This window comes from Hylaeus anthracinus, unplaced genomic scaffold (assembly GCF_026225885.1).
Source record: "Hylaeus anthracinus isolate JK02 unplaced genomic scaffold, UHH_iyHylAnth1.0_haploid 0, whole genome shotgun sequence".
Taxonomy (NCBI): Eukaryota; Metazoa; Arthropoda; class Insecta; order Hymenoptera; family Colletidae; genus Hylaeus; species Hylaeus anthracinus.
The window spans coordinates 25161790-25187405 of NW_026533254.1; the positions used below are offsets into that span (position 1 = coordinate 25161790).

A 25616-nucleotide genomic window follows, 5' to 3' on the forward strand; every position below is an offset into this window, starting at 1 on the left:
AAAAATTTGAAAAATTGCACAAACCGATTAACTTCATAAAACAAAAAGTTGAGACACCCAATAAAATGGCCTCTGAAATAAATTATTGGGGACCTAACACCCTGACCTAACCCATTCTGAAACCTTATTTTTCTAAAAATAAAATATAGCCTATGTTATCAAGGAATAGCGTAGCATTCTACGACTAAACGAATGTTTAAAATCGGTTAGCAGTTCCAGAGATTACCCCCTACGTGTACAAATTTTACTTCTTTATAGTATTAGCATAAATTGCGCGAACAGATGTCTATTTGGATATTATTGTAGCAGTTGATTATCCTAATACGAATATTTTCATTCGTTATTCCTCACGGTTCGTGATAAGGCCAGCGAAAAACCACTTAACAGACTCGTTAAAAAAAGATATTCAGTTAATCATATGCTTTACCTATCACGTTTGGGAACCTGTAATCGCTGTTAATGATTTTGAAACTAGTTTGCATGTTAAAGTACGAGTATCAGGGAATATATAGTTAACCGTGAGTTTATCGTTGAAAATTAACGACCTCTGACAAAGTACTTTTTGTTTACATTCTAGTTGTACAATGTGAGTCATCTTCGGAATTATTCTAACTGTGTAATAGAATTAAATGACAACCATTAGCTTCATATCTATAGTTCCTAGAATTACGTTTATGCTGGATCCGACTAGAAATGTATGAACAGAAACTAAAACATTGATTTTATCACGCGTTAATCCCGCTGTTATCATTTTCTAATTGTGTGCACTTGCCGGGGTTCCGAAAATGTTTAACCAATGGCTCAACTAAAATACCCACCGGCGATAACATCGGTATCATTTGCTTGCATCCAATTACGTTCAAATATTGGAGGTAGTTAACGAGCTTACACGACAATCTTCCTATTTCCGTCTAATAACATGCCGCGGCGAGGTCAGAAATAATTATTACGGAACTTTCTAAGCGACAACAAAAGTTCCGCAGACAAATGCTTCGTAAAGTATATCATCGACGTTGATGCAGTTAAAAAACAAACAACGCCATAAATTATTCTCGTTCGTTTAGGGTCAGCTCGAAACGATCGAAGCGCAGAACGTTTGATTCGCAAGGGAAACCTATCCGTTCGGTTTGTATTATAAAATCGATGACTCGTTTTATCTTATGTATCGCGGTAACTCGTAACAGACAGACGCATAATTACGTACACGTCGAGACATGCCATAACAGTTCTCCGTGCATAATTTTCATACCATTTTCACGCCGAGGCGTTTTTGCATTTCTTACGATTTCCTATTCTATTCCAGGAAGTCCAGTTACTTGGAAGAGCACGCTTTTAAACTAATTCCAGATTCTTGAATGGAAACACCATTTGCAGCATCGGCATCTTTTTCCTGCTTCGATAATTCACGGTCTGAAAAACTTGAATAATGCTTCAATTCGAGACTCGATTTAAACGAAAATAAACGTGAAAATTGACCGAACGATTGCTTCCACTACCTATTACGGGAATTGTTAATGTTTTACAATGACTAGGAAAAATTGTTCGATCGCCACCAATTAGGTTTCTGAGAATCACAATTGCGTGCGTATGTCAAGCAATTTTTTTTTCCTCTGTCCATTTTCCGTCGTAACAATTTCCCATTTTCTTCCTTGGCGCGTATGGAAATGATTGTCTCCATAATTTTTCTTGGGTTCGTATAAAATCATACACCAAACAAAAAATAGAAATTATATGATAATGTCTGGGGAATGTGGCTCAAATATATATATATATATATCTTTTTTTCATTAAAGTCACCGCGATTGACACAGCTAATAAATCGTTTAAGCATTCATCGGCACCGAAGATGCTCGACGCGTCGGTTGATTTTTGTCGTTGCACAATCGTCTGAACGCGGTTAGAAATATGAACGACGCTTGTCGATTAATACGCGACGCAGCACGTGTTTTCTTATGCTAATCCGATGATGCAAGTTTTTGAAAAATTACCAGCCACGCGTTTCCATCTTGCGCACAGTACCTTTATCTGTGTCGATCGCAAAACTTGAACTATGAAAACGATTTGCATTAATGCTCGATTATGGAGCGGTTCATCGATATTCCATAGGGTGATTGGATTTCTTGGAAGCAGGGTTGTGCTCTTGTAATAATCTCACTCGATCACTTGTAATAATCTTTCCACTCGTTCGAACAGTATTCCTAAAGTACTTATATATTAATGAGTAGCGAATAGTCACGTATTCAAAGAGTATTTCTCAAGTGTTTACACATTACTCAGTATCGAATAGTCAAGTATTCAAGCAGCATTGCTCAAATACTTACATATTAATTAGTATCGAATAGTCAAGTATTCAAGCAGCATTGCTCAAATACTTACATATTAATTAGTATCGAATAGTCAAGTATTCAAGCAGCATTGCTCAAATACTTATTCATTACTCAGTATGGAATAGTCAAGTATTCAAGGAGGATTGTTCAAATACTTATTCATTATTCAGTATGTAATAGTCAATTACTCCCAACTATATCTAAATAAATTTCAATAGTATTCACACCGAATAATTGAACCAAGATATTCGAATATTCGAACAGAGACTACTCGAGCCTTTCGATAAACAATAGTCTATATTCTACTCAGTCTCGACAATTCTTCAGTTCCGGTTGTAATATCGTGGTTCGAATTGCAAGCTTAATTAATGTCTGTAAACTGATAAAACTGTCAGAGGAGAATACAATATACCGATAGTGATTGCGTAATCAGTAAGTAGTAAACGAAACGAAAAAATGTATATTGCTGATAATTGTTATCGTTATTGGCTTGTCTGTCTCGGTCGGCTGTGAAACCCTTGCATTATATACACATGATCGTTACGAAGAGCTGCATTCGTTTGCTCGGTCCTGTGTAGTACGAATATTATCTGGAGAAAGTAAACTTCGAGCAGACGACGAGTAATCTTCTCTATTAATCGAAGAATCGGGAGCGAGACTCTCAAAGACGTGAGTTGTCGAAAGAACAGCGTTTATCATTTCCACTTGTAACTGCGTGCGTCAATAACCGCTAAAAAGAAATACTGAAAAAATTCTGAATTTAGTCGCTCGCAAATTTCGATTGCGCGTAACAAAAGAAAACCCATTGTAGAAATCTAGTTTCACGAATGTCATTATATGACAATTGAAATGATGCAACTCCTCGACGTAAGACAACGCGAATATTCGGCAACGAAGAACGATTAATCTCGTGCGACGATGTTTATAAATAGTTCATATTTGCCTATGAAGATAATTCATGGATTATATATCGAGTATAGGACTTGTTCGAAATATTCTGCGAACAAAATATATTTTCTTTCGAATGTTTCCATTGAGCGATAAGAACGTCAACGGAAAAAAGAAATGCAAATGTAGTAATAAATTAAAATAACAATGCTCGATGATTGTATGTATTAAACAAAATGAGTAGTTTCAAGTCGTATCAAGCAGTGACCTAGAAAAAAAAGGCTTGTTGCTACACCATCGAAGCATTCAGTTTTCAAAGAAGACCGAACGTATAGCGAAAGGAAAGTTCTGAAATTTTGTTTACTCGCGACATTTGATCCACAGTAATAACGTTTCTACTTCATCTTCATGAATGCAACGAATAATACTTCTAGGTGAACAATGACTCCATCGATCGAGCCGCTACCAGTACTGAATTTGGACTCGGTTCTGGCCCAAAGTCTTGGCAAAGACGTCCAAATAAAGAACCTGGAATGGAGACCGTTAACCGCACCGGGTGACAACTTCGGGAGCATAATGTTGGCCGTCGACGTCACAGTGACACGAGCCAACGAAACGGAGACTCTGAACTTGGTCGCGAAACTTCCACCCACGTCGACCTATTTGCTGCAGTTGTTCAACAGTCCGGTAACGTTCAAGAAAGAGCTACTGTTCTACAGCGTGATGGCGAAAGAGTTCGAGGAGCTGCAGCTGGAATGCGGTTTGAAGGAAGAGTCCCTGAGCATCATCGCGCCCAAATACTTTGGCGGGAGGCTAGGTCTGCGGAACCCGGACCAATTCGACGACCAGGCGCTCATCGTTTTAGAGAATCTAAAATACAGTGGCTACACCACCGAGGACAGATTAATGGGACTCGATAAGAAGCACATAGAGTTCGCTCTGACCGAACTGGCCAAATTGCACGCGTTAACCATCGCTCTGAAGACCAAGAAGCCTTCGTTGTTCGAGAAACTAGAGGCGGAAGTGTTGGAAGACCCTGTAAACGAAACAGCGGATAAGTGCGTGATGGACATGATTCGAAAGGCGGAGGAAGACATAAAGGATATCGAGGAGGCGAAACCATACCTGGACCGCGTCACCAGGACCATCGAGTTTGGCGTCCAGTTGAACAAGAACGCGAAAAAACCGGAGGAACCGTGGGCAACGTTGGTGCACCACGACTTCTGGGTAAACAACATGATGTTCCGGCACGACGAACACGGAGAGTTACTCGACATGAAGATCGTAGACTTTCAGTTGTGCATGTACGATTACGGTGTCCACGACCTCATCTTCTTCCTCGTGTCCAGCGCGAAGAACGAGCTCCTGGACAATAAACTCGACGACATGATCGATTACTATTATTACGCTTTCGTTAAATTGCTGAAGACGCTAGGCGTGGAGACCGTGCAGTTCTCCAAGCAGAAGTTCGACGAGATCGTGAACGATTGCGCGCCGATAAGGTTCAATCAGTGCATCATGATGGCCCAAGTACTCCTGGCGCCTCGTGGTTCGACTCCGGACACCAACGAGATAAAGAAAGACAGCTTCCTGAATCGAAACGTCGACAATAAATACACGCAAAAATTGTTGCACACCGTCAAGCTGTTCGACGAGAGAGGATGGCTGATCAAGTAGCGTACCGTTAAAAAGATTCTTGCGTTGTTAGTATATTTGTTAAAGAATCGAAGAGAGCATTTTTATACGCGAACGTAAGTACAAATTCGTGGAAAACGATAACGAATGTTAATATGCACGTACATATCGTTAAAGTATGTATCGTAAATTACGTTTACAAGGAGGTAGCTGTGTATAGAGTAAATTAGAGATAGACAACGCGTAGCACCTAAGTCGACTAATCTCGAGAAAAGACCAAATATTGTTCGTGATATTCGCAACGCTAACAAGCTTTAAAAATTAGATATTTGTTTAAACGAATTAAACGTCACGCCCTATGTTCTACGATGTGAAAACTTGATTTTTCTTATATAATAAAAAGTGAAGCATTTTATGGAAAACGAAATGAACCGCGAAGAAAAACGCACTCGAAGAATGCGATCGCAGAGTAAAACGAGCACGCTTGTGCGAAATGTACACGGCATCTGCGATGTGTAAAGAGGCTTGCTGCCACATATTACTTATAATTCTTTGATTCGAGCGCTGGTCACGTTTCCGACTAGTCTGCGGTCGAATGAAATAGAGATGTCACAAACAGAATCTAGGTTTCTTCTGCTTGACACGGATTTCATTCTTTTTATAAACCCGATCAATTGGGTCAAGTAACCCGAGAATGGCCGATTAATTTCAAGTGCTGGCTGCTTGGTTATTAAACACCTGTGGAAAACGTACCGCTACGGAAATAGCATAGATGAAAAATATATATTGTACGCAAAAAGTAGAGCGGGGTACCGAGGGTTGCCAGCGAAGGCTCAACGTGTTGAGCCAAACGTCACGTCACATGCGAGGTAGCAAGCTATATCGCTGTATCTTAATTTCTTATCCTTGTTTCTTACACGCGCCTTCCTATACCAAGTTCTCCTACTAAGTTCCTCTACTATTCCTTAAAGCCGGCGACTGACTTGCAACAGAACGCTGTAATGTAACTGCTCGGCACGAATTTTACGGTTCGACATAAACGTTACATTACAAGGTCCTTTTTGGAGTCACGAATGCTCGCTTCGAAGTCTCGGCTGAATTCTCTCTCAATGCTTCCAACTCAGTTCAGTGAAAAGAAGCGCAAGAACGGCTCGGTTCGTCGCTCGCTAGTCCGCCAAACTAAGCGAATGCTCGCGTTACATTACAATGTTCTGTTGCAAGTCAGTCACCGGCTTAACACGTCGCGCGAGGCTCAACGCGGCTGATTTCGCTCAACTCAGGTCAACCTGGTGGTAACAGTGGTGGTACTCACCTCCAGGAGATCCGCCACCGTGTCAGGTAAGTTGAATTCCCTCACGACGCGCAGCCGCACTTGCCTGTTGATCTCGTGGCGCGACGAAAGCGGTAAACTGATCGCCCTCTGACAACTGGGGGACTGTCTCAATTTCTGCTCCCGTTTCATCATAGCTGCCAGGGTCACGGAATCTGGAACTTGAACATGACACAAGTATAAAAATACATTTGAAAATTACGGGACAACGCGCTGAAGAAAAGGCGACGATCAAAGGTACCTGGAAACGCCGCGGCGAGAACATCCACGCCGGCTGTGCCGATTGGTCTCGGTTTCTCGTCAACCATGTACAAGGCATCGGGAATATCGGCCACGTACCGTGGCCTTCGCAGTCTCACCAAATCTGCTTCTTGGACCATTTGTTCCTCAACTAAAGACTGGAAAAAGGAGGTCAGTATATATATACGTGGAAGTAAAGAAAGCTCCGACGTCGTTCGCTATAAATATCTACCTTTATTTCCTCGTAATAAGGCATGAACAGACGAGGCCTTACAAAAAATCCATTTTTCTTCCCTCCCCTTATCCAAGCATTCATACGCAGGTTCTCTCTCTCGTCCCCTATCATGTGACTCGGTGGGGTTGAAACCAATCCTCTTCTAATAGCCTAAACATGCATATTATTATTATTATTATTATTATTATCATCATCATCATTATTATTATTATTATTATTATTATGGTTATTGTTATTATTATGATTATTATTATTATTATTATTATACGATTAAAAATTTGTCAGATTCCCCTACGACTCGCACCTGAGCCAGCGTCTCGCTGTTGGGCGGTAGAATGTGATCCATTCTGACGAGTGGAAGAAGCTCGCTGAGTATCTCTCGTAGCTCTATGTCGCTCAGATCCCGTTTCTTCAGACCCTTCCTGGTCACAGAGTGCACCGTGTGACTGAGTAAATTAGGTTCCCGGTCTTCCATGCGACGCACCAGTTCCTGTTCTCCCCACTTGAGTACTGCCTGCAGTATTTCAAGCTCGCTAGCTTGCAAAAAGTGGCTTTGCAAAACGTTCACCAAGTGCGCGTGATCCAACTGATGGAGGATGGAGGAAGATGCGACCGGCTGGAATTCCTCTCGCAAGTAATGCAACGCTTGTCTGTGTACCCATGCGGATCCATGAGGTTGACTGCCCCACCTGTAAACAGAAATAATTAAGCGGCGATAAGAAAATAATTACATATGCAGATATAATTAGCAGTGGGACAGACAAGCGAGACTTCTGGTACGGGACAAGTAGGTCTTATCTCGACGAAACGTGTCAATTGCGGTAATGGTAGATTTAAGTCAGTGGCACGCCAAGCGATCTGTTATTAATTGCACTTTCTCAAACCCGTACGACTACTTTGAATTTAAACTTCGTAACCAATGTTTATCGGATTCGTGTTATATAATTTGCAAGTTATAGAGGGTTAATTTGACAACAGTTTACAGGAAACTCACTTCAAGACGGCTGGAAGCGATTCCAATGTAAGATATTCTAAAATAAGATCTTCACAACCCTGTGACAATATATCTAGCTCCAAAAATCTGCCGATTTGGTACAATTCCATTGCTTCCTCTAAGGGGCTTGGTCGAACTCGTCCGGTATGCGTGAGAGCTTGAACCTGAGAATAAATGTACAAATAGAATGTTACGAAAGAAAGAACGAACGGTAGCTTGCAAACACCGAATCAAAGCAATAAAAAGAATTGAGTAAAACATCAAGATTTATGAGAAGTCCCGATATTTATGAGGAGTAAACGTAATTACCTCTCCGAGACTACCAGCGCTGCTTCCGCAACCATTACCTCTCATTATTAACGATAAATCAACGGTATCTAAATACACTGCATGTAATAATACTCTGGCGTATCTTTTGGGTATTACACTCTCGTCCAAAACTATTCTAGTAGGTATATGAAGCGCCCTTTCTGTGTGATCTTCCCCCGATCTAGTCCGTCTTTGTATTAAGTTCCTGAAGAACGGAGATCTCGCAGAAAGTATCGCTTTATGACATGGCAGTTCTAACTTTGGCCGGAATCCGTATTCTGAACTTCCACTATCTGGTCTCTGGTAATCACTGTCCGACGTGAACACTAGCGCCGCGTCCGCGTAATCACCGGTGTCGAGCAAGTATCTGAGATCGTGCTCCAGCGGGTTAGGCGTGCCGAATTCTTCCCCCAGTCTTCGCAGAAGGTTCGCCTCCAGAGCTGCATCGTGCGGACAAATATCACCAGTGTAGAGATAACGCAGCAGGGCAGAGAACATTTGCACTTCGAGATTCGGCGTTCTCAGCTCCAGGCATATCCTAGCACCGTATCCTAAAAATCAGGACACATCGCTATATTCTACATCCCGCGATCTATACGACTCGAGTCTTCGAAGCTTAATTTCTTCGCTATTACCTCCTGATCCACGAAGCTTAAAATATTTCTTAGAAAAATTCATTTTCAGAAAAATCAGACGGTTGTTAATTCCATCGATTTCAGGCGATCGATCAAAGGCAATACGAAGAGATTTAACTCGATACGGTGACTTTTACGCATGTACCCGGACATCCAGTCAGCAGGTCCCTAAAGTACGGACAGCGCGCCGACAATAAGGCCCTGTGAACGGGGAAACACGCTCCTCGGTAGACGAGATCCACATCGGAGCAATGTTTGTAGTCGTACAACATAGACAAGTCCTGCTTGTACGTGGCTGCTGGTGGCCTGGCCAACTCGGCTTGGACATGGAGATCCTTTAACGCAGCCAGCGCCTCGTACTCCTCCAGGAGCGCCGTTGCCTCCAGGTGACTCCATGTCGACACCAGATCACGTATTATCCTACCGTGATCGCAGGCCTTCGAAGAACGACGTCTTCGAATGAACTTCTTGCGCAACGTCGCAAACCCCGTCATTTTCTTCTTCTTTTCCCTGCGAATAAATCTTTAATTAGATAATTAACTAGACGGATCCTCCTATTGTCCGAAGCAACATCGACTTTACCAGCGTCTCGTGAAAATACTATTTCATTAAATCTGTAGCTCGAAATAAATTCAATTATCTATCTCTTTCTTTATCGATCCCGTAATCGTTGATCTTGAATTCAAAGTGCTCGTTAAAGCAATCGATAGCATCGGCTGATAAATCGAGATGAAAAGACGAGATATAACGGCGATGGTAAATGTTTGAATACCTGATAGCAATGCCATGTTGATCAGGATTACCAGAAGATGAGAGCCTAGCTGCTTGGACCGAATCTCCACCTACACTGGTGATGCTTGACGATGCAGAAGCACCCATTCTATGTATCATGTAAGAAGCATCTCCACGCCGTCTTTTCACGAACCAGCAATCCCTTTTATCGGAATTATCTACCTCCTTTGGTCGTCTGCGTTGCAATACACACGGCGTCAAAATTCGGAATACATTCATTGCTCACCCAGAGAGCAGCCTGAAATCATTTTACCATTTTTATACGATAAAACGCCACTTTTTACATCCTTCCTTCCTTGTCCACATTACAATAGTAGCAAAAAACATACATTTATATATATATATATATATATTTTTTTTATATTTATATATATATACACACATGTCGAATTGAGTAACCTCCTCCTTTTTCGAAGTCGGTTAACAATTCGCATTTTGATCTACCAAGCAGTTACTACTAACGATCGTATAGTTTGATATTGAAAATTTTAATTTTTATATTTTATTTTTTTTTTTTTTATTAACGAATACTCAACGACTAGAAACTCGAATTGTTTGTACACCGAGTATTCTATATTTACTTTGCCATTAAAACTTTATCGAATGTTTTCTAACAATTATCAAAAGTTGTAAATATTAAAAAAATTTTTTTAGAGTACACGTATCGAGATAAATAAAAATAATTACTATGCCATATTTGCAAGCATGCATCAATACTTATACGATTATTGTTATCTTTATATGTAATTACATTATCTGAAATTACAGCATTTTTCAGTGTCAACGTTTCAGAGCGACAAAGCCAAAGTGCAATGAATAATAATACATAAATAATAAATACAATCGCAGTGGAGTATTAATAAGTTACATTATCGACGATTTCGACACGCGTGAACTTAACGTTCTTTATTTCCCGCAAATTATGAATTAAAATCTACGTAATTTATTTATGAATAATAAAATTCAAAATATTTCGTTTCTCGATAATTGTAATTTTACGAAGGTAGCATACAACGGTGCAGCGGTTTACCGAAAAATAACGAAAGTCGCCGATTGCATCTGAAACTTTCACTTTGTTAGCCAACATACGATATTTACCTAGAAAGTGTACTGCATTGATTTGGAAGCTCCTTTTAAACGGATATACCTCAATACTCGAAACTTTATTCGCCCATTTCCGACGATATTATCGAAGCTTGAAAGGAATAAATTTTTGGAAATCACAACATGTTAACAGATCCATCGGTTATTATTTTCTAATGATTACCTCATCGAGCTGTTCCAGAAATTAATTACCTAGCGAAAAGCTACAATGCATCTATGCGCAAGCTTCAAATAAGGACCATTTCGATCAAAAGTAATTTCCCTCGGGCAAGTACAAATTCAAAAAACAGTGTTTCCCAAACTGTGCGCAGCTAGACCTCAGCAGGTTCATAGATAGGATCTTGAAAGAAAAACAAAGGTCTGTTACAGCGAAATTAAGAAGATGGTTAGCCCTGTACGACTTCAAAAGACTTTGTGCAATTTTGCATCACGAACTAAGCCTGCTGCTTCCTTGCTTTATCAAAGTTTAAACGCAGGAAGAGCAAACATGCAACAGAACCTGAAAAATCTTTCCAAGATAGTACTAAATAAATTCTAGAGTATCGAACCATTACGTACTTCTATACTATGTATAGACATAGTATAAAAGTACTTTACATAGTAAAGTAGACCACTAAATTGTTTCATATTTATTTCTGCGTCCAGGCTAAGGCAAAATATCCAAAATTTAAATTAAAAGAACCAAGTGGAAAAGACTATCAAGCACATCAATGCATTTTTCCAAATATTGTTTAAATATCATCCAAAAAAAAAAAAAAAAAAAAACAAAAAAAAATATTCATAAGTTTCTTGGAAAATAATTTTAGAATCGAAGAAAATAACGATTTAATTTTTGTTTAGAGTTTCTCGTAGAGCTATCCCGGATCGAGGAGGTCCGCGAAAAGCTGAAATTTGAGAAACACTGATTTCGAACAAAATTGAAGATGAATGAAGAAAAATGCGCCGTGGAAAAAGCGATATTCCAACGGACAAGGACGTGCACGACACGAGGAACAAATAAAAGAAGAAAGAAAGAAAAAGAGCACGCGTTAGCTCCGTATCAAAACAGCCCAAGAAAACTTTAAGTGACAGCAGCACCGATAGGTCAATAGTAGTCAGCTGAGCTATGATTGCGATCGCGTTACGCGGTTAACAATGCGTATGACGTACGGCTGATGAAGTTCAGTCACCTTCGCGCGATTACGATGAAAAAAGGCACGGGGAACGAAAGGGAACACGGAGGAAAATGTATCTAATAACGTGCAGGTACGCGGATAAAGATAATCGTAAGACAGTGTGTCCCTTCGTGAAATTCCTAAAAAACAAATCGCTCTTTTCTTCTATGAATTACATGCTGACCGCCTAATCGATTACCAATCACGCGATCGAAAATCTCGAGGGGGAAGCGCAACAACGATTTTCAAAAATTCTGATCGGTAAATAAGAATTACAAGCCAGGGAGACTCCGTTACGAAAATCGACGATTTCGATGGAAACAAGGGATCGAGGAACGTTCGGATCGCAACGTTTTCGTTTACCTGGATATCTCTGGTCCGCGCATTCCGTCGTTATTTCCATTCCAGGGCTTCCTCGAGTGCAAACTGACACGAGTAATCATCACAGAGCGCGACCGCCATGTTTATGCTCGGTCGACTCGGTCTGCGGCCGTAAATAAAAGTAATCGCGGCAAGATGCTTTCCGTTGCGTGGTCCTCCTCCATAATCAACAGAAAATTGAAATTGTTCTACGAGAAACGGTCGTTCGGCCGCGTTGAACGTACACGGCCGTGCAGGCTGACACGCGTAATCGCTGGCACAGGGGATCGTCGTCCCGTACCGCGAAAACAAACCCCGACGGTGGTCATGCTAACTGCCACGGACGATATCGGAACGAAAATAACGCGCGACCGTTGGGAATGGAGCGTGTTTACGTTTCGCGACGGCTTTCACAGATAACAGTACATCGTTCGAGGCGTGCACACAGACCGACGGAATTTTTCTGACACAGAAAGATTCGCTTCTCGTCCGATCATGCGCGACCACGGCGATCCCCGGACTCCCCGTGACCGGAGCGTTATGTTACAGGTCTGGGAAAGCCTGAGAGGTTAGGTTTATCGGTTCCCTGACGGTATCGGGAACGATATCGGCAACAAACGACGCGTTGTTTTTGTTTAAACGAGCTCCACGGGTCCGGAACACGATTCTCGCCAACTGTTATCCTACGTTTCCATGGAACTAATGAATTCTTTCGCCTAAAGGTGGAGCCACACTGCAGGCTTCTGTAGGAACTATAGTTCCTATAGCTCGTGCTACACGGCGCGTTCTTTTCGCATCAATTTAAAACGCTATACAGGGTGTCCCAACAATGTTGCAACATTGAAAAAAAAAATCTTGCACGTTCCGGATCCTGAGGCGCATTTTTGAGAATTTTTTGTGTGTGTTTGTAAAAAATGAAAAACCTCAAAAAAGTCGGAAAAAATTTTTTTTCTCAGAAGTATGAAAACATGCTATTCTACTGTTAGGTTCCCTGATAAAGTACTATAACAGGCAGTGTCGTAAATTTTTTTTAAATTTTTTGTTCGGCCGCTTCATTGTCAAAAACAATAAAAACTCGCAGCAAAAACGTCGAAAGAATTCAGTTTTTATTGTTTTTGACAATGAAGCAACCGAACAAAAAAATTTTTTAAAATTTACGACACTGTCTGTTATAGTACTTTATTAGAGAACCAAACAGTAGAACAGCATGTCTTCATATTTTTGAGAAAAAAATGTTTTCCAGTCAATTTAAATCGAAACAGGTGTTCGTATGACTCGTATTTAATCAGAGAACAATCAAGTAAAGTTTTGTTAAAATTTCTTCGTTAAATAAATCCACGGTAACGTTTCTTATGATGGCTCCTGTAACAATTTGAATCGTGTCGTTATCGATGCACACGTCATGCAAAATTTCAGCTACACGAAAATAAACATTACCTTTATGATCTGTTCGATTGTATATTTAAATCCGAGGCGGAAAAGTGTTTTTGTAAATTCACACTGCTCCTGTCCTAAATCGACGAAAGAAGCACCTATACGCATGAATCATGACGTCACAAGGCATCATAGAGTGCATCCAAAAGGCCACCGATCGCCAAGCTGCTCTGTGAGCGGATGAGCTTGCAAATTTTTCATTCCCAAACGTAACAACCGCTGTCTGGTAGCAGCCAATCGCTGCATAAAATAATAAAATGGTAACCGCAGCATTTTTAAGAATGTAAAATAATTTTGAGTACCAGTGGCGCCATCGGTGGAATGACGCCCAACTTTGTAGCGAAACTAGTTCCCCAACATTTCTGCAAGATGGCGAAACCGATACCTTTTAATCAATTTTTCTTTATTCTTTCATAAATGCATCATTAATACGATTTTTTGCTTTCTAACACTACAATATATTAGTTCATGTGGCGCATTCGTCATTTTTATGCATAGTTATTTAATACAGTTATAATTATAGAGCCTTTAATTAGTGGCGGCATCGGTGGAAAAACGCCCAAGCTTGCATTTAAAATAGTTCCCTCCGTTGCTGCTAAATGCCGCCACTACCTAAAGTTTTTATATTTATTGCTACAAACACAAATATAAAATCAGATAAACATACAAGCGATATATTGTAACGTTATGAAGCAAAGGATCGTATTAATTATGCATTTATGAAAAAATAAAGAATAATTCATTAAAATATATCGATGTCGCCATCTTCAAGCTCTCAATGCCATTATGAATATTTCTATATCATTCAAAATATAGATATCATTAAAAATAAAATATACAATAGAAACGTATGAACTATTTATATAACAAATTTATCATTATGTCTTAAATTAAGACTCTTAATATGCTTTAGAGTAGACTCTAAGTCCTCATACTTTCATGTACTTGAAAACAAAACAAAAATTGCAGAAATTAGCTCATATTACTTAGTGTGGAATTGATAATGTCATCTGACCCTTACTGGCGATGTGCAGTTATCAATTACATACTTCAAGTAATATAGAGGGTCCAGGTCTCACCACGTGAAGGCTGCTACATATGGAGACCCACAGGGTGTCCAGGACAAAACCAGCCAGCTGATTAGCTAGCTAGCCACATCCTAACCACCCTTTTTAATCAAGCCATACTTCCCCCTGGCACTAACAAAAATCTACTTACTTGACACCAAAACTACCAAGACAAATGCGTACATACTACACATAAAGTTTACAACCCTGTCCACAACAACCAAATTTACAACCTTGTCCACAACAACCAAGTTTACAAGCTTATCCACAACAACCAAGTTTACAACATGTACACCTACACCTACAGATCTATACCTTTGACAGTAAAGCAACAAGAGGAAAAGCGTACAATGTAGAAAGCTTCTATGCAATAATCTACATATTTAAGACTAATGCAGTACTGCATCTACTACAATGTAATTAGTTTTCTGTTTCTCTCTCTTATCATATTAAATATTCATTATTCCTACCAATTGAGAGCTCTTTTTCTTATTTCTTATTACTATATTCTTATTACTATCTTACAAATATAATTGTATCTACACATTCCGCTTGCAGTAATATCTGAAGAAATACAAGAACGTAGTTGTTTGTTTCTTTCTTGTTGGAATCAACGATCCCACGAAGATTTTCTAAAACATAACAGCCTAACTGATAACAAATTAATTGTATTTACACATCCTGTCTGCGCTAATGTCTAAGGAAACGCGAGAGCCTACGTGGATCTTCTTTGTTGTAATCGATGATCATACGAAGAATTTCTGAAGCACAAACTGAAACATGTTAAACAGAATTTTATGAAGTTTAATTTTTCAGAAGCGTGAAGATTCCTCATTTAGATGAATATTGGATTTCCAACTCGTCGCATTCCGCTTCATGATTCTTCAGATCTTGTCAAAAATATGGATTTTGTCTCTGCAACACAAACTCGTTTAATGGATTAGGAGACATAACATACAAACAGAAATACGACAGCTGAAAAGAACCCTTGTTAGTACAAACGTATGCGTATAAACCACTCGATATTGATCGAAAATATGTTAATAATAATAATTTAGTAATAATTAATTATTATAAAATTATAATAATTATATTATTATTAATACTTTCAATCTTTCATCTTGGCATTGATATATGTTAATGTAATTCGAATCTATATTTAGTTGATAGTCATATTTTGAAATCAAATGTAAATCATTTTTATATATAAAAAAAAAAAGATAACGAACGCACGTAATAACTCTACTTCAAGTTTTTCATATCGATACAAAGCGTCGAATTGCGAATTGCGTACTTTTTTAGCGCAAGCTCTTGACTCGTCATCAAATTAAACAAAGATCGTGTGCGAATTTCGATTATGCAACAAATGTCCAACATTTACGAAAATATACTCTACTTTATTACTTCAAATGTTTTGCAAGTTAACGGTAGTTAAAAAATAGACTATATCGCGTAGCAACTCTAATAATAAATATTCTCAAATAATATTAAAAATCAAATAGTCTATCGTAATCATCGTATCACCGATAACATAGTAATTTTTTAACATATCAAATATGTAACCAAGAAATGTTAAATAAAATATATAAATTTCCACGATATGATTACACTTTACAGCAGTATTTCTATTTTCGAGCAGTCGATTCACGATTCCCCACAGTAACCTGCAACAGAACAAACGTAAATTATTCTCCGTTCTTCAAATATTAATAACAAAAATCCGTAGATGATCTCCTGTTCTTTCCCTAACTAAAAATATGAAGTTACTTCGAAACGGACGCGATGTATCGGACGCAACACTAACAGCAAACGCGAATTCATAGTTATTCGCAACACTACCCTGAAAGAAAACGCGAAAGATGCTGATCGAAAATCTGTAAATCACTTCAAAACTTCTTGAAATTCTCGAAAAGATGTCTCTCTTGATGTGATACCCACTTTTTTCTTGGTAAAGTAAATTTGGTAGGGTACTCCTTCTAGTGCTGCTTCTGTTCTCGCGGGGTCTACGTAAAGTAACGCCCGCGAATATTGGTAGCCATATTTATAACCTGTTCTCCAAGCAAGTTAGTCTCCGATTGGCTACAAGTTTTATGGTGGTGGAGAACAGGCAACTCTTAATATGTCCCCCCTTTTCGAACAACCCATGCGACGTTAGGGATCCACTCTCTGTATCCCTCCCAATTCAACCCCCCCTCGATCGTTTGCGCACGCGGTTTAACGTTTGTCGACAAACTTCTCCACCACCATAAAACTTCCAGCCAATCAGAGACAAACTTGCTCGAAGAACAGGGTATACATATGGCTACTATTATTCCCGGACGTTTCTCGTTTATAAGTACATGAAAGTATGGAGACTGATATTATTATAAAAGTCTAAAATATAGAAGATATAACGAATGTGATATAAATATCTTATTCGTCTAATTAAAAGATAAAGAATAATTAATTAAGAATTTATTGGTGGCGCCAACTCATAGAAACTGTGAGAACTATTTTCACTAGAAACTTGGGCATTTTGCCATCGATGCCGCCACCGGTACTAAAACCCGCTCAGTGAGCGACCTAGTGAGCGATGACATTTCTGAATACACCTATTGTTTATATATTTCGAATAAATTAAGAAAAAACACTTTTTACATGGAAATTGACTATAATTTTTTTTAAATTTGTATGAAATTTACACATATGTTATGTAAGATCGTAAAGAAGGAGGGAAAGTCTTGGTAACTTTCTCCTCGCGCATTCGACATGAACGTGTTACTGTCGAATTTCAATATTTATAAAATTGCAGCATTCTAGATATCTGAATGTAACACTTTAGAAATGCAGATTTTTATCAATGAAAAAGTACAAATATCATACAATAAACTTATGTTCTAGGTAAGATTATTTTGCGAAATTCCAACACGTTGCCTATAAATTTAAGGTGATAAATGGAATAGGTTTCTTTTTTTTTTTTTTATTAAATGTATCTAAAATTCCCGAAATAAATTCAAAGAAAGGCAGAATGCATCGCGTGTCGATCTGACTATGCAGAAAATGAGATGAAGTAAAAAGATAACAATTATCTCTAGATCACTGTTCGAATAAACATGGCGAATTCGTAAAAATGGGTTGACTTATTATTACGGGTACTGTGATTTGGGTTATCAAACATACGAAATGTTCCCCATAGCGTGTTACGTTCGCACGCGTTAGTCGAAACATTCGTAATGCGCAAGTCGCTTAATAAATATGCGATTTGTATTATCATTGTGTCCTTGTCACGTAGGTGGGCGATTATCACAATAAGTGGGACAAGTTTGACAGGGCGACTTGGTTAGTCGAAACACGTAAAGTGGATACAACAAGGATTACTTTGTTCTGATGATTGTTGCTAACATGAAAGACTTCGAAGAAGAAAGATGCGTGAAATCAAGCCTTTGATGAACTGAAAAGTGAACAGTATAAACCCAAGAAAATGAGCTGGTTGCGAGGTAGCCCGCTGAGAACCAGTTTCAGCAAACAACGATCAAGGGATTCTCCGCCGAAAGACGCCGATCCATCAGCATGCTATGACAGTTTCTGTAAACACTGGCAACAAGCATATGAAATTATCTTACACACATCTGTGAGTCCAAATTTTAACGTTTCACTCGTAAAACTCGAAAACATCGCGACAACGTTTGTTGTCGTCTTCATTTTGTTCTCATAACAAACGTGCGCAGGTGTTGCAAAACAAAGTTATTTACAATTTCAATGGAATAATTCGTAATATTTCTGTAGCCACCCAAGGGAATACTGAATCAAGATGATGTTCTCGGAGTTGTTAATCACATAGATCATATGGTGACGCTTTTAGTGCTGGAATTGAGAGACTCTTACTCTCATAACAATTACAGACAATCGACGACAGCAACGCATTCTCCTTGTTTAGAATATTTATTAAGCGAAAACCTTCTTGTTAAACTGTATGACTGGAGTATAAACACTGGAAGGTAAACATATTTTAGACAATCTAAGATGGCAATACCGTACGATGTTGCTTGTATTTTATTTTAAAACATACATTGTTGCAGATTTAATAATGCTGTACGTTTGGAACAATTGAAACTTTATGAACTCTTAGTATCGCATAATAGTATTCTCCTTGCTCATGAACCAGTCGCCAGGCCATTGTTACGATTACTTGAGGATTGTGCAAATGATATTATGCCATTAGAAGTAGAGAAGAAATTAGTAGTGCTATTAAATCAATTATGTGTTACTTTAATGCAAAACATGGCATTACTTGATTTGTTCTTTCATCCAACAGCAACAGGGAAAAACAAGTTGGTAAAATGTATATATATTATTTATAAGAAATACATATTAAAATATTATAGCATTCAAATATGTTACAGATTTATTATTTTTACATTGTTAATACCGCACGTGCATAGAGAAGGAGGTGTAGGACAGCAAGCACGCGATGCCATGTTACTTTGTATGTCTTTGTCTAAAAGGAATGACGAAGTTGGAGTATATATCGCGGATCATTCTAATATATGTCCCGTACGTAATATTTACGAAACGTTAGATTTATATACGAGGACACATTGTCGAGGCAATATAACTTACGACAGTTTTTTTTAATCAGGTGTTGGCTACAGGTTTGAGCGGACTATATTCGCTACTGCCTAGAAAATTAGATATCGAAACAGACGATTGGCATAGATTGACGCCGGACGATGTTAACGATTTACCGGCGTTAATGCATTTAATGAATTCTCTGGAATTTTGCAATGCTGTCGCGCAAGTTGCGCATCCTTTGGTACAGAAACAGTTACTGGAATTTTTATATCATGGTTTTTTGGTACCTGTAATGGGTCCAGCTCTGTTGCAGGTGAGTCTATATATATTTTTGTGTAGCATCTTCAAAACGGAAATTCTCTGCTTATGTTTTAATATGGAAAAAATGTGTAATTCTGTCAAAGATTTATAAATAGATTTGGGAAACTGAACATATAGATTGCTAGTACTTATTAAATTATCTATTTGCATTTTGTTTTTTATAATGTATTGTAATATCATCTTTTGTACTTTAAATTTGCATGTGGTGAAAGAAGGTATTTACAACATATTGATTAAACTATAAAATGCTATCGATCGAATTTGTTATTATAATTTATTATTACTGGTTTTTAATTAAATGAAATATCAAATATCATACCATGAATAGATTTCATTGTATCAATTAGCGTTATCAGTATGGTGATGGTGAATCTAAACATTCATGCCTAATGCTAATGACATTCAAATTATTTATGTTGTGGTGTGATTGTTGGTGGCTATCTGGTGACATTTTTATGGTGCTCAGGATTCTCTTGGTTTGACCATAGAACAGCTAGATGCACAAGAACACTGGGTTAGTACAAAACACTTCAAGTAGTGTCAGTTTAAATCATTGATACAAATTTCAGGAAAGCATAAATCTAAAATTAATGTTTATAAACTTATTTAGCGATCTTATAGTGAAATTATTTAATCAATAATAGTGACTTCTTAATGCAGATTTAAGCTTTTACTGAAACACTGCTTACTGTCATTATACTTATAAACCATATACATGTAAAACTACATTTTTAAGCTTCATTTTTCTTATTTCTTGAATGTATTTATACCATTCATATTTTTATTTGTGAAATATATCACAAGAATATGTGGTTCATAAGTTATAAATGTAACTATATGTATTTTTAATACATTTATTCGCCGTGCTATGGCTACAGCTTTATCTGCTTTATGTATTTATTTATCAAACAATTCATTGTCTTTCCTATTATAATGTTTAGTCGTATAGATTTACAGTATAACTGTATTAACTTATCATATAACTGTTTGTTTGCGAGAGACTAATATCCTTCTTTTACCACGAAGTCAAATTCCGCGTAACTCGAGAGCTTACTTCATTAATAACAGTCTGTTCATTAATTAAACATTTCTAGCATATTTTATGTGTTCCTAATAAAATTTGTATTACTCTAAAACTCTTATTTAGCGTTCGATTAAAGAGAATAACAATGTAATTTGTGTTGTGCATGGTTATCAATCGTTAAGTATTTTACCATTACAGACAACCGTGGAAGAATTAGTTGCAGCAACAGCATATTTCGACCTATTCCTTCGATCTGTAACCGACCCTGGTCTTCTGCGTTCACTTGTTAGATTTTTACTCGAAGACAATTACGATGAGTGCAGAATATTAGACAGTTTTATTAAAAGGATATCTTCCAGATCGCGGGTACATTTTTTATATTTGTTATTTGTTATAGATGAATAATTTTAGCAATCAACCTTTCCTTTTCGTGTTCCAGTTGTGCATAGTAACTCTGGCACTGTTCGAAACTTTGGTAAACTTAAACTGCGAAGACGTCATGTTAGAATTGTGCTTAGCTGCATTGAGCCCGTGTTCGCACGTGATGCTCTCTCAACGTAGAAGGCTAAGGGACATAGACCCGTTTGGCCGTGCAGCTGAAAAGTTTTTATCTTTGATGCCAAATTGTTGTTCGCCGCTTGCATCTATCAACACACAATTCAGTTCTTTACCGAATAACGCGTCGCAAGAAAATCACTCGAATCCCGCATCCGAATCCTTGAAATCATTACCTGTGTCCATAAATTACGGTGCCAGATCATCGGATAGTTTGTATGGAAATTACCATGCATACTTGTGCGATGCTCGACAAAAAATAAGAGCTTGCAGAATCGCGTGTTCTAACTGGTCGTATCAATATTACGGAGAATTCCCCAAAAATAGTAGCACGAGTAGCGCAACAACATTGATAGACGACAACGCGTTGTCGGATAGGCCTCCGAAGAAAGCTGAAACAACCAAGGCCTTGTCATTGGAAACATTAAAACAATCTACGCTTGACGGTGAAATTAACGAAAATTCATCGATGGACAATATGTTACTTAACATACAGTCTTTGTTAGATGGGAAAGAGTTACAAGCAGCGGAGAAAGATGAAAAAACGGAATCTCTCACGACAACAGGAATAGAGTTATCATTAGAAGAACAAGCAAAATTAGATGCGGATATCGCTGAATTATTAAGCGAAGACATCGGAGCATCGGAGTCTATTAAGGAAATTTCGTCGATAGATAAAAAGGAACCCGATAGCAGTATCGATGACTCGAATACCGCCATGAATTCGCTGTTATCGTTAGGGGAAAGCAGTGGGTACGAAAGCTTCGCGTTCAAAGGTTCATCCGAGTCAACTCCCGATAACGAATCCAGCGAAGATCGAATGAGCGAACACGAGAAAGTAGACGTTGGGTTGAATAAAGAGCATGATATATTTCATAGTATTATGGAACCGAGTTCGGTCACGGCAGAGGATTTAACAGCAAATAAGCAAAGTAAAGAGAGCTATCGTCAAGATGTATTTAACGGGCAGCCGAATGTCGGTATATTTTTGGACGTTCTTTTACGGAAGCTCGAATGTATGACGAGTAATAATTTATACGTTAATTTACATTTAACTGGGCTCATTAGTAGACTGGCAATATATCCTCAGCCTTTGCTGCAATCATTTCTATTAAATCATTCCCTGGTATTTCAACCCAGTATTAGATCGCTGTTTCAGGTTTGTAATTATATGGATACATACTTACTATCCAGAGAATCCTATTTATTATTTACAGTTTAAAAATATGATTCATCTTTCTGCAGGTACTCGCATCATTGAAACATAAAATAGATCAATATCTTTCTCAACATAACAATGTGGACGTATTGGTAGAACAAGCACAGCTATTTTTAATTAGCCGTGAAGATAAATTAGTGAATGCGAGAAAGAATGCATTAGAGGCTGCCGCCCATTCCGCGCCCGTTAAAAGAAATTCCGTGAGCGGAGAGCCATTCTCGAGAGGTACAATTTATTCTTTTTTTTTATTACTTTCAAATGGTTTTTTCTGTTTTGCATAAATGTTTCATTGACTCGCGTATATTGTTATATAAGTTAATATCATGTTACTTTTAACATCTGCCTTACACTCTGGAAGTATTCAAACGATGTAGGTACAATCATCCCGCACTTATAAACAGAAATAATGCACGATTATTAGATTCGACAATTATGCTGAAAGAATTATATTTCCAGGTGAAAGCAAACGATGGAGTTTAACGTCGTCCTTTACGCAAATGCTTAGAAGGTCAAGTGGTGGTGGCTCTGGTTCGAGTAGTTTAATCGGTACTATTAATCAACCAACCGGTATGCCAGAAAATCAGTTGGAAGCTATCGGGCATGGCTCCGGATACCGGTGAGTAATGTTTTCATTTTATATTCGGTATTCAAAGTATACTAGTATAGATAGCAAATTAATGGTACGAAATATACTAATTTCTTTTAAGTGTTTGTTATAATACAATGAAATTCGTGATTCATTAGGTATTATACGAAAACGTCCTGGGAATCCCCAAACGAAGTAAGTCCAGTACAAAATGTGGTCTTATGCGCAGTTATATTAGACGAATGGTTAAAAGAGTTAGCCGCTATTACACAGGAACATGCCATCATGTCTTTTACACATAACCTCGAGTTTAAAGTTTAACATGTAAGACGACTTGCGTTCGAAAATTGAAATTCAGTTGACAAGTAGCATAATTCTACTCAAACCACTTTCCCCTTTTACAGGGTTTTAATAAATAAATATGTGATATACCGCTAGATTTATAAATAATAGATCATATTATAGCGTATAGAATGATCGAGTCGTCGTCCAATAAAATGTAAAGATTTACAATAAGTATACGATAAAGTATACAATATGTTGCTACATACACAAAAAAAAAAAGAAATTACGATGCTACTCCATTTTGCAGATATAGAGACAATGGATTAAATAATTACTCCAAATATTGTAGATATGTTTGTGTTTCTGTTAATGCTACCAATTATGAGCAGGAGTTACGTTGCGTTGACGTTGTGTTAACGAAAGATTATAATATGACAAAGTTTATTTAATATAGGCGATTTTAATGTACTAATTAATATGTAAACATAATCGGCCGAATCTTATTGCGAAGACTGACATTTAGAGCAATTTCCCATACAATATCTACATATTAAATTATTACAAAACTGAATAATTTTTTTAAACAGTTAAAAAGAACATATAATCCATTTTTTTCAAAGTGCCAAGTTACTGCTTTCATACGTTATAATATATTCAACATTTTGGAAATTGTTCCAAATGTTTTCCACGACTTAACGATCAAATAATTTCTAGGACAAATTAGTTTTATAAAAGAAACGAGTAATATACATAGACGTATAAAAATTGCAAATTTTACACTCGATAATGGTGCATAATAGAAAAATAATCACAAAGCCTGTTTGATTATTCGTACTTAATTTATTATACGAACGCATGTAAGTACCAATTAATGTATATGCAGAAGTATATTTTAAAATTTCGGTAGAAGAAAGATATCGTATAAATAGAGAATTCACCTCATCATGAATCTTTAAATAATCATGTCTAAATATGAACACGGAAGCCCAAGTTGACAGACATTAATAATGTACAGGATATTTAATGATGTTTTGTTAAATATATTTATCGTCATTGTTACTACTGTCATATTGGATACAGTGTAAAATAACATTTCATTTTACACTTTTGTATCGATAAGGTAATATTAATTTATTAAATATTTTGTTCGATCTTTACAATTTATATTGTAAAGCATAATCAATTTTAATAAACCATAATTGCTACCTATACGGTAGTGTGACAAACTGAAAAGGTGTCAGTACTTGCCAATATCGCAATACTATTGCACAAATATAAAATGCTTGCCTGTATGTACATAAATTACATATCAAAGCTTAATTATTAACACGTTCGAGACCGATATATTATTACAAAACTATCCCAAAATGGCCGTCAATATTTTTAATGTTCTGTTCTTACTCACATACAACTCATCGATCACGAATGTGTTAATGCGTGAAACAATTCAGCTCAATTTTTGTTGATGATCATTAGACGTCAATATTAATGTGAGTGTAATTTTTAATATATTACGATAATTAGGATGCAATTAACGATGGCGAAAGTGCAAAATGTACATCGGAAAATACTGTGACTATGTATTGTGTTTATCTTTGTAGATTGACATATTTTTTGATCACTTTAAAAAATTTGTATTTAGTATAAAATACTTGCCGTAATGTGATATTAAACTAGGCTTTCGATAAATTGTCTTTATTGAAATATTTTAACTTTGTTTTTCTTTTCGAATGCACACGAAGCATTTTCTTCGTAATGTTAAAAATAATAGTGTTTAATTGAATACTGTCGTCAATTTTATGACTCTTAATAATCGCTTGCAATGTTTGCATATAATGCATGTCGCAATAGCGTTATTTTATTTTTAAATTTTATTCATAATTTTTAACGTTACTTCGCTAAAAATATTATCTCAACGTTGAAAGCAATTTCTTAAATTTATTTACATTATAATTTTAATGAAATTGTAATGAAATTTATAATGTAAATTTTTACGTTTTATTAGAGAAATTTGATCAAAGACATGCAGTATTTTCAAACAAATCTCTATGCTTGGTGTTTTATCATAAATAATATAATTTAATATTTATTATTAATTTAACATTTACTTTACTGTTACGTTTAATGTTGTTAATAAATTTGAGGAATAAAATAGTCTATTGTAATTATACATTATACATACAATTCATTATAAAGTAATTATGTACCAAGTTTGTAATAATTACAAGATGAGTATTCGAACGAATGCGTCAAAGATTGATAACCTTTTGACAAAAGGCAATTATCACGATTAATTAAATTGGTTTATATCAAATTTACTGTACATATAAATTTTGATTAACAACAATGTTATCTATGCGAATTGTACATTGAAAATTTAATATAAAATAGAGCGTATATTACTGTGTTATACTGAAATTGTTTTAATAAAAAACAACATATAAAAACTTAACTATTGTAAGTTTTTAAATTGAAGTTATATTTTTATATACCCTAACAAATTCGATACTATTCCTTTGGTTCAAAAATTTGATCCACCATCTTGCTTGTCTTACATCTTTAAAAGAAAAC

The 25616-nt window shown here is 37.0% G+C and overlaps 3 protein-coding genes across 12 annotated transcripts in view; 2 read left to right on the plus strand and 1 right to left on the minus strand.

Annotated features, from left to right (window-relative positions):
- LOC128893801 (uncharacterized) overlaps positions 1–5277 on the plus strand; it is a 15311-nt gene extending 10034 nt beyond the window's left edge. For 2 of the 3 annotated variants that reach the window (XM_054155040.1, XM_054155056.1), the window contains exon 2: positions 3650–5277. In XM_054155040.1, the coding sequence (XP_054011015.1) occupies positions 3657–4892 (1236 nt within the window). In that variant the 5' untranslated portion in view covers positions 3650–3656 and the 3' untranslated portion in view covers positions 4893–5277. Of the gene's footprint in view, positions 1–2842; positions 2997–3649 lie in introns of those variants that run through there. The other variant, XM_054155048.1, reaches the window with a different exon arrangement.
- LOC128893657 (BTB/POZ domain-containing protein 7) overlaps positions 1–12763 on the minus strand; it is a 26154-nt gene extending 13391 nt beyond the window's left edge. Inside the window, exons 1-10 of one of the 3 annotated variants that reach the window (XM_054154798.1) lie at positions 12007–12763; positions 10484–10580; positions 9366–9623; positions 8739–9103; positions 7959–8509; positions 7650–7813; positions 6960–7344; positions 6653–6805; positions 6422–6578; positions 6163–6341 (exon numbers count right to left, since the gene is read on the minus strand). In XM_054154798.1, coding sequence (XP_054010773.1) covers positions 6163–6341; positions 6422–6578; positions 6653–6805; positions 6960–7344; positions 7650–7813; positions 7959–8509; positions 8739–9103; positions 9366–9604 — 2193 coding nt within the window. In that variant the 5' untranslated portion in view covers positions 9605–9623; positions 10484–10580; positions 12007–12763. The remainder of the gene's footprint in view (positions 1–6162; positions 6342–6421; positions 6579–6652; positions 6806–6959; positions 7345–7649; positions 7814–7958; positions 8510–8738; positions 9104–9365; positions 9624–10483; positions 10581–12006) is intronic. The other 2 variants (XM_054154808.1, XM_054154789.1) reach the window with 2 other exon arrangements.
- Positions 12764–17285: 4522 nt separating this feature from the next.
- LOC128896420 (FHIP family protein AAEL005291) lies at positions 17286–25491 on the plus strand. Of its 6 annotated transcripts, XM_054159812.1 has the most exons (12): positions 17290–18114; positions 18270–18481; positions 18563–18814; positions 18887–19037; positions 19123–19368; positions 19843–19890; positions 20599–20766; positions 20840–22114; positions 22201–22399; positions 22533–22544; positions 22631–22790; positions 22919–25491. In XM_054159812.1, the coding sequence occupies exons 1-12, from the start codon at positions 17965–17967 to the stop codon at positions 23079–23081; spliced, it is 3036 nt and encodes a 1011-aa protein (XP_054015787.1). In that variant the 5' UTR covers positions 17290–17964; the 3' UTR covers positions 23082–25491. The 6 variants fall into 6 exon arrangements, with proteins under 6 accessions (XP_054015784.1, XP_054015786.1, XP_054015787.1 ...); XM_054159809.1 differs by having other exon boundaries at positions 17286–18114; positions 18563–19037; XM_054159814.1 differs by lacking the exon at positions 19843–19890 and having other exon boundaries at positions 17293–18114.
- The last annotated feature ends 125 nt before the right edge of the window (positions 25492–25616 follow it).

What these genes read in the sequence shown, in the direction of transcription:
- LOC128896420 (XM_054159809.1), top strand. Translation starts at nt 17,965, where the DNA reads ATGAGCTGGTTGCGAGGTAGCCCGCTGAGAACCAGTTTCAGCAAACAA. An exon ending in AAATTATCTTACACACATCT is followed by an intron (nt 18,115 to 18,269) that starts GTGAGTCCAAAT and finishes ATATTTCTGTAG; the next exon opens with CCACCCAAGGGAATACTGAA. An exon ending in TAGATGCACAAGAACACTGG is followed by an intron (nt 19,891 to 20,598) that starts GTTAGTACAAAA and finishes TTACCATTACAG; the next exon opens with ACAACCGTGGAAGAATTAGT.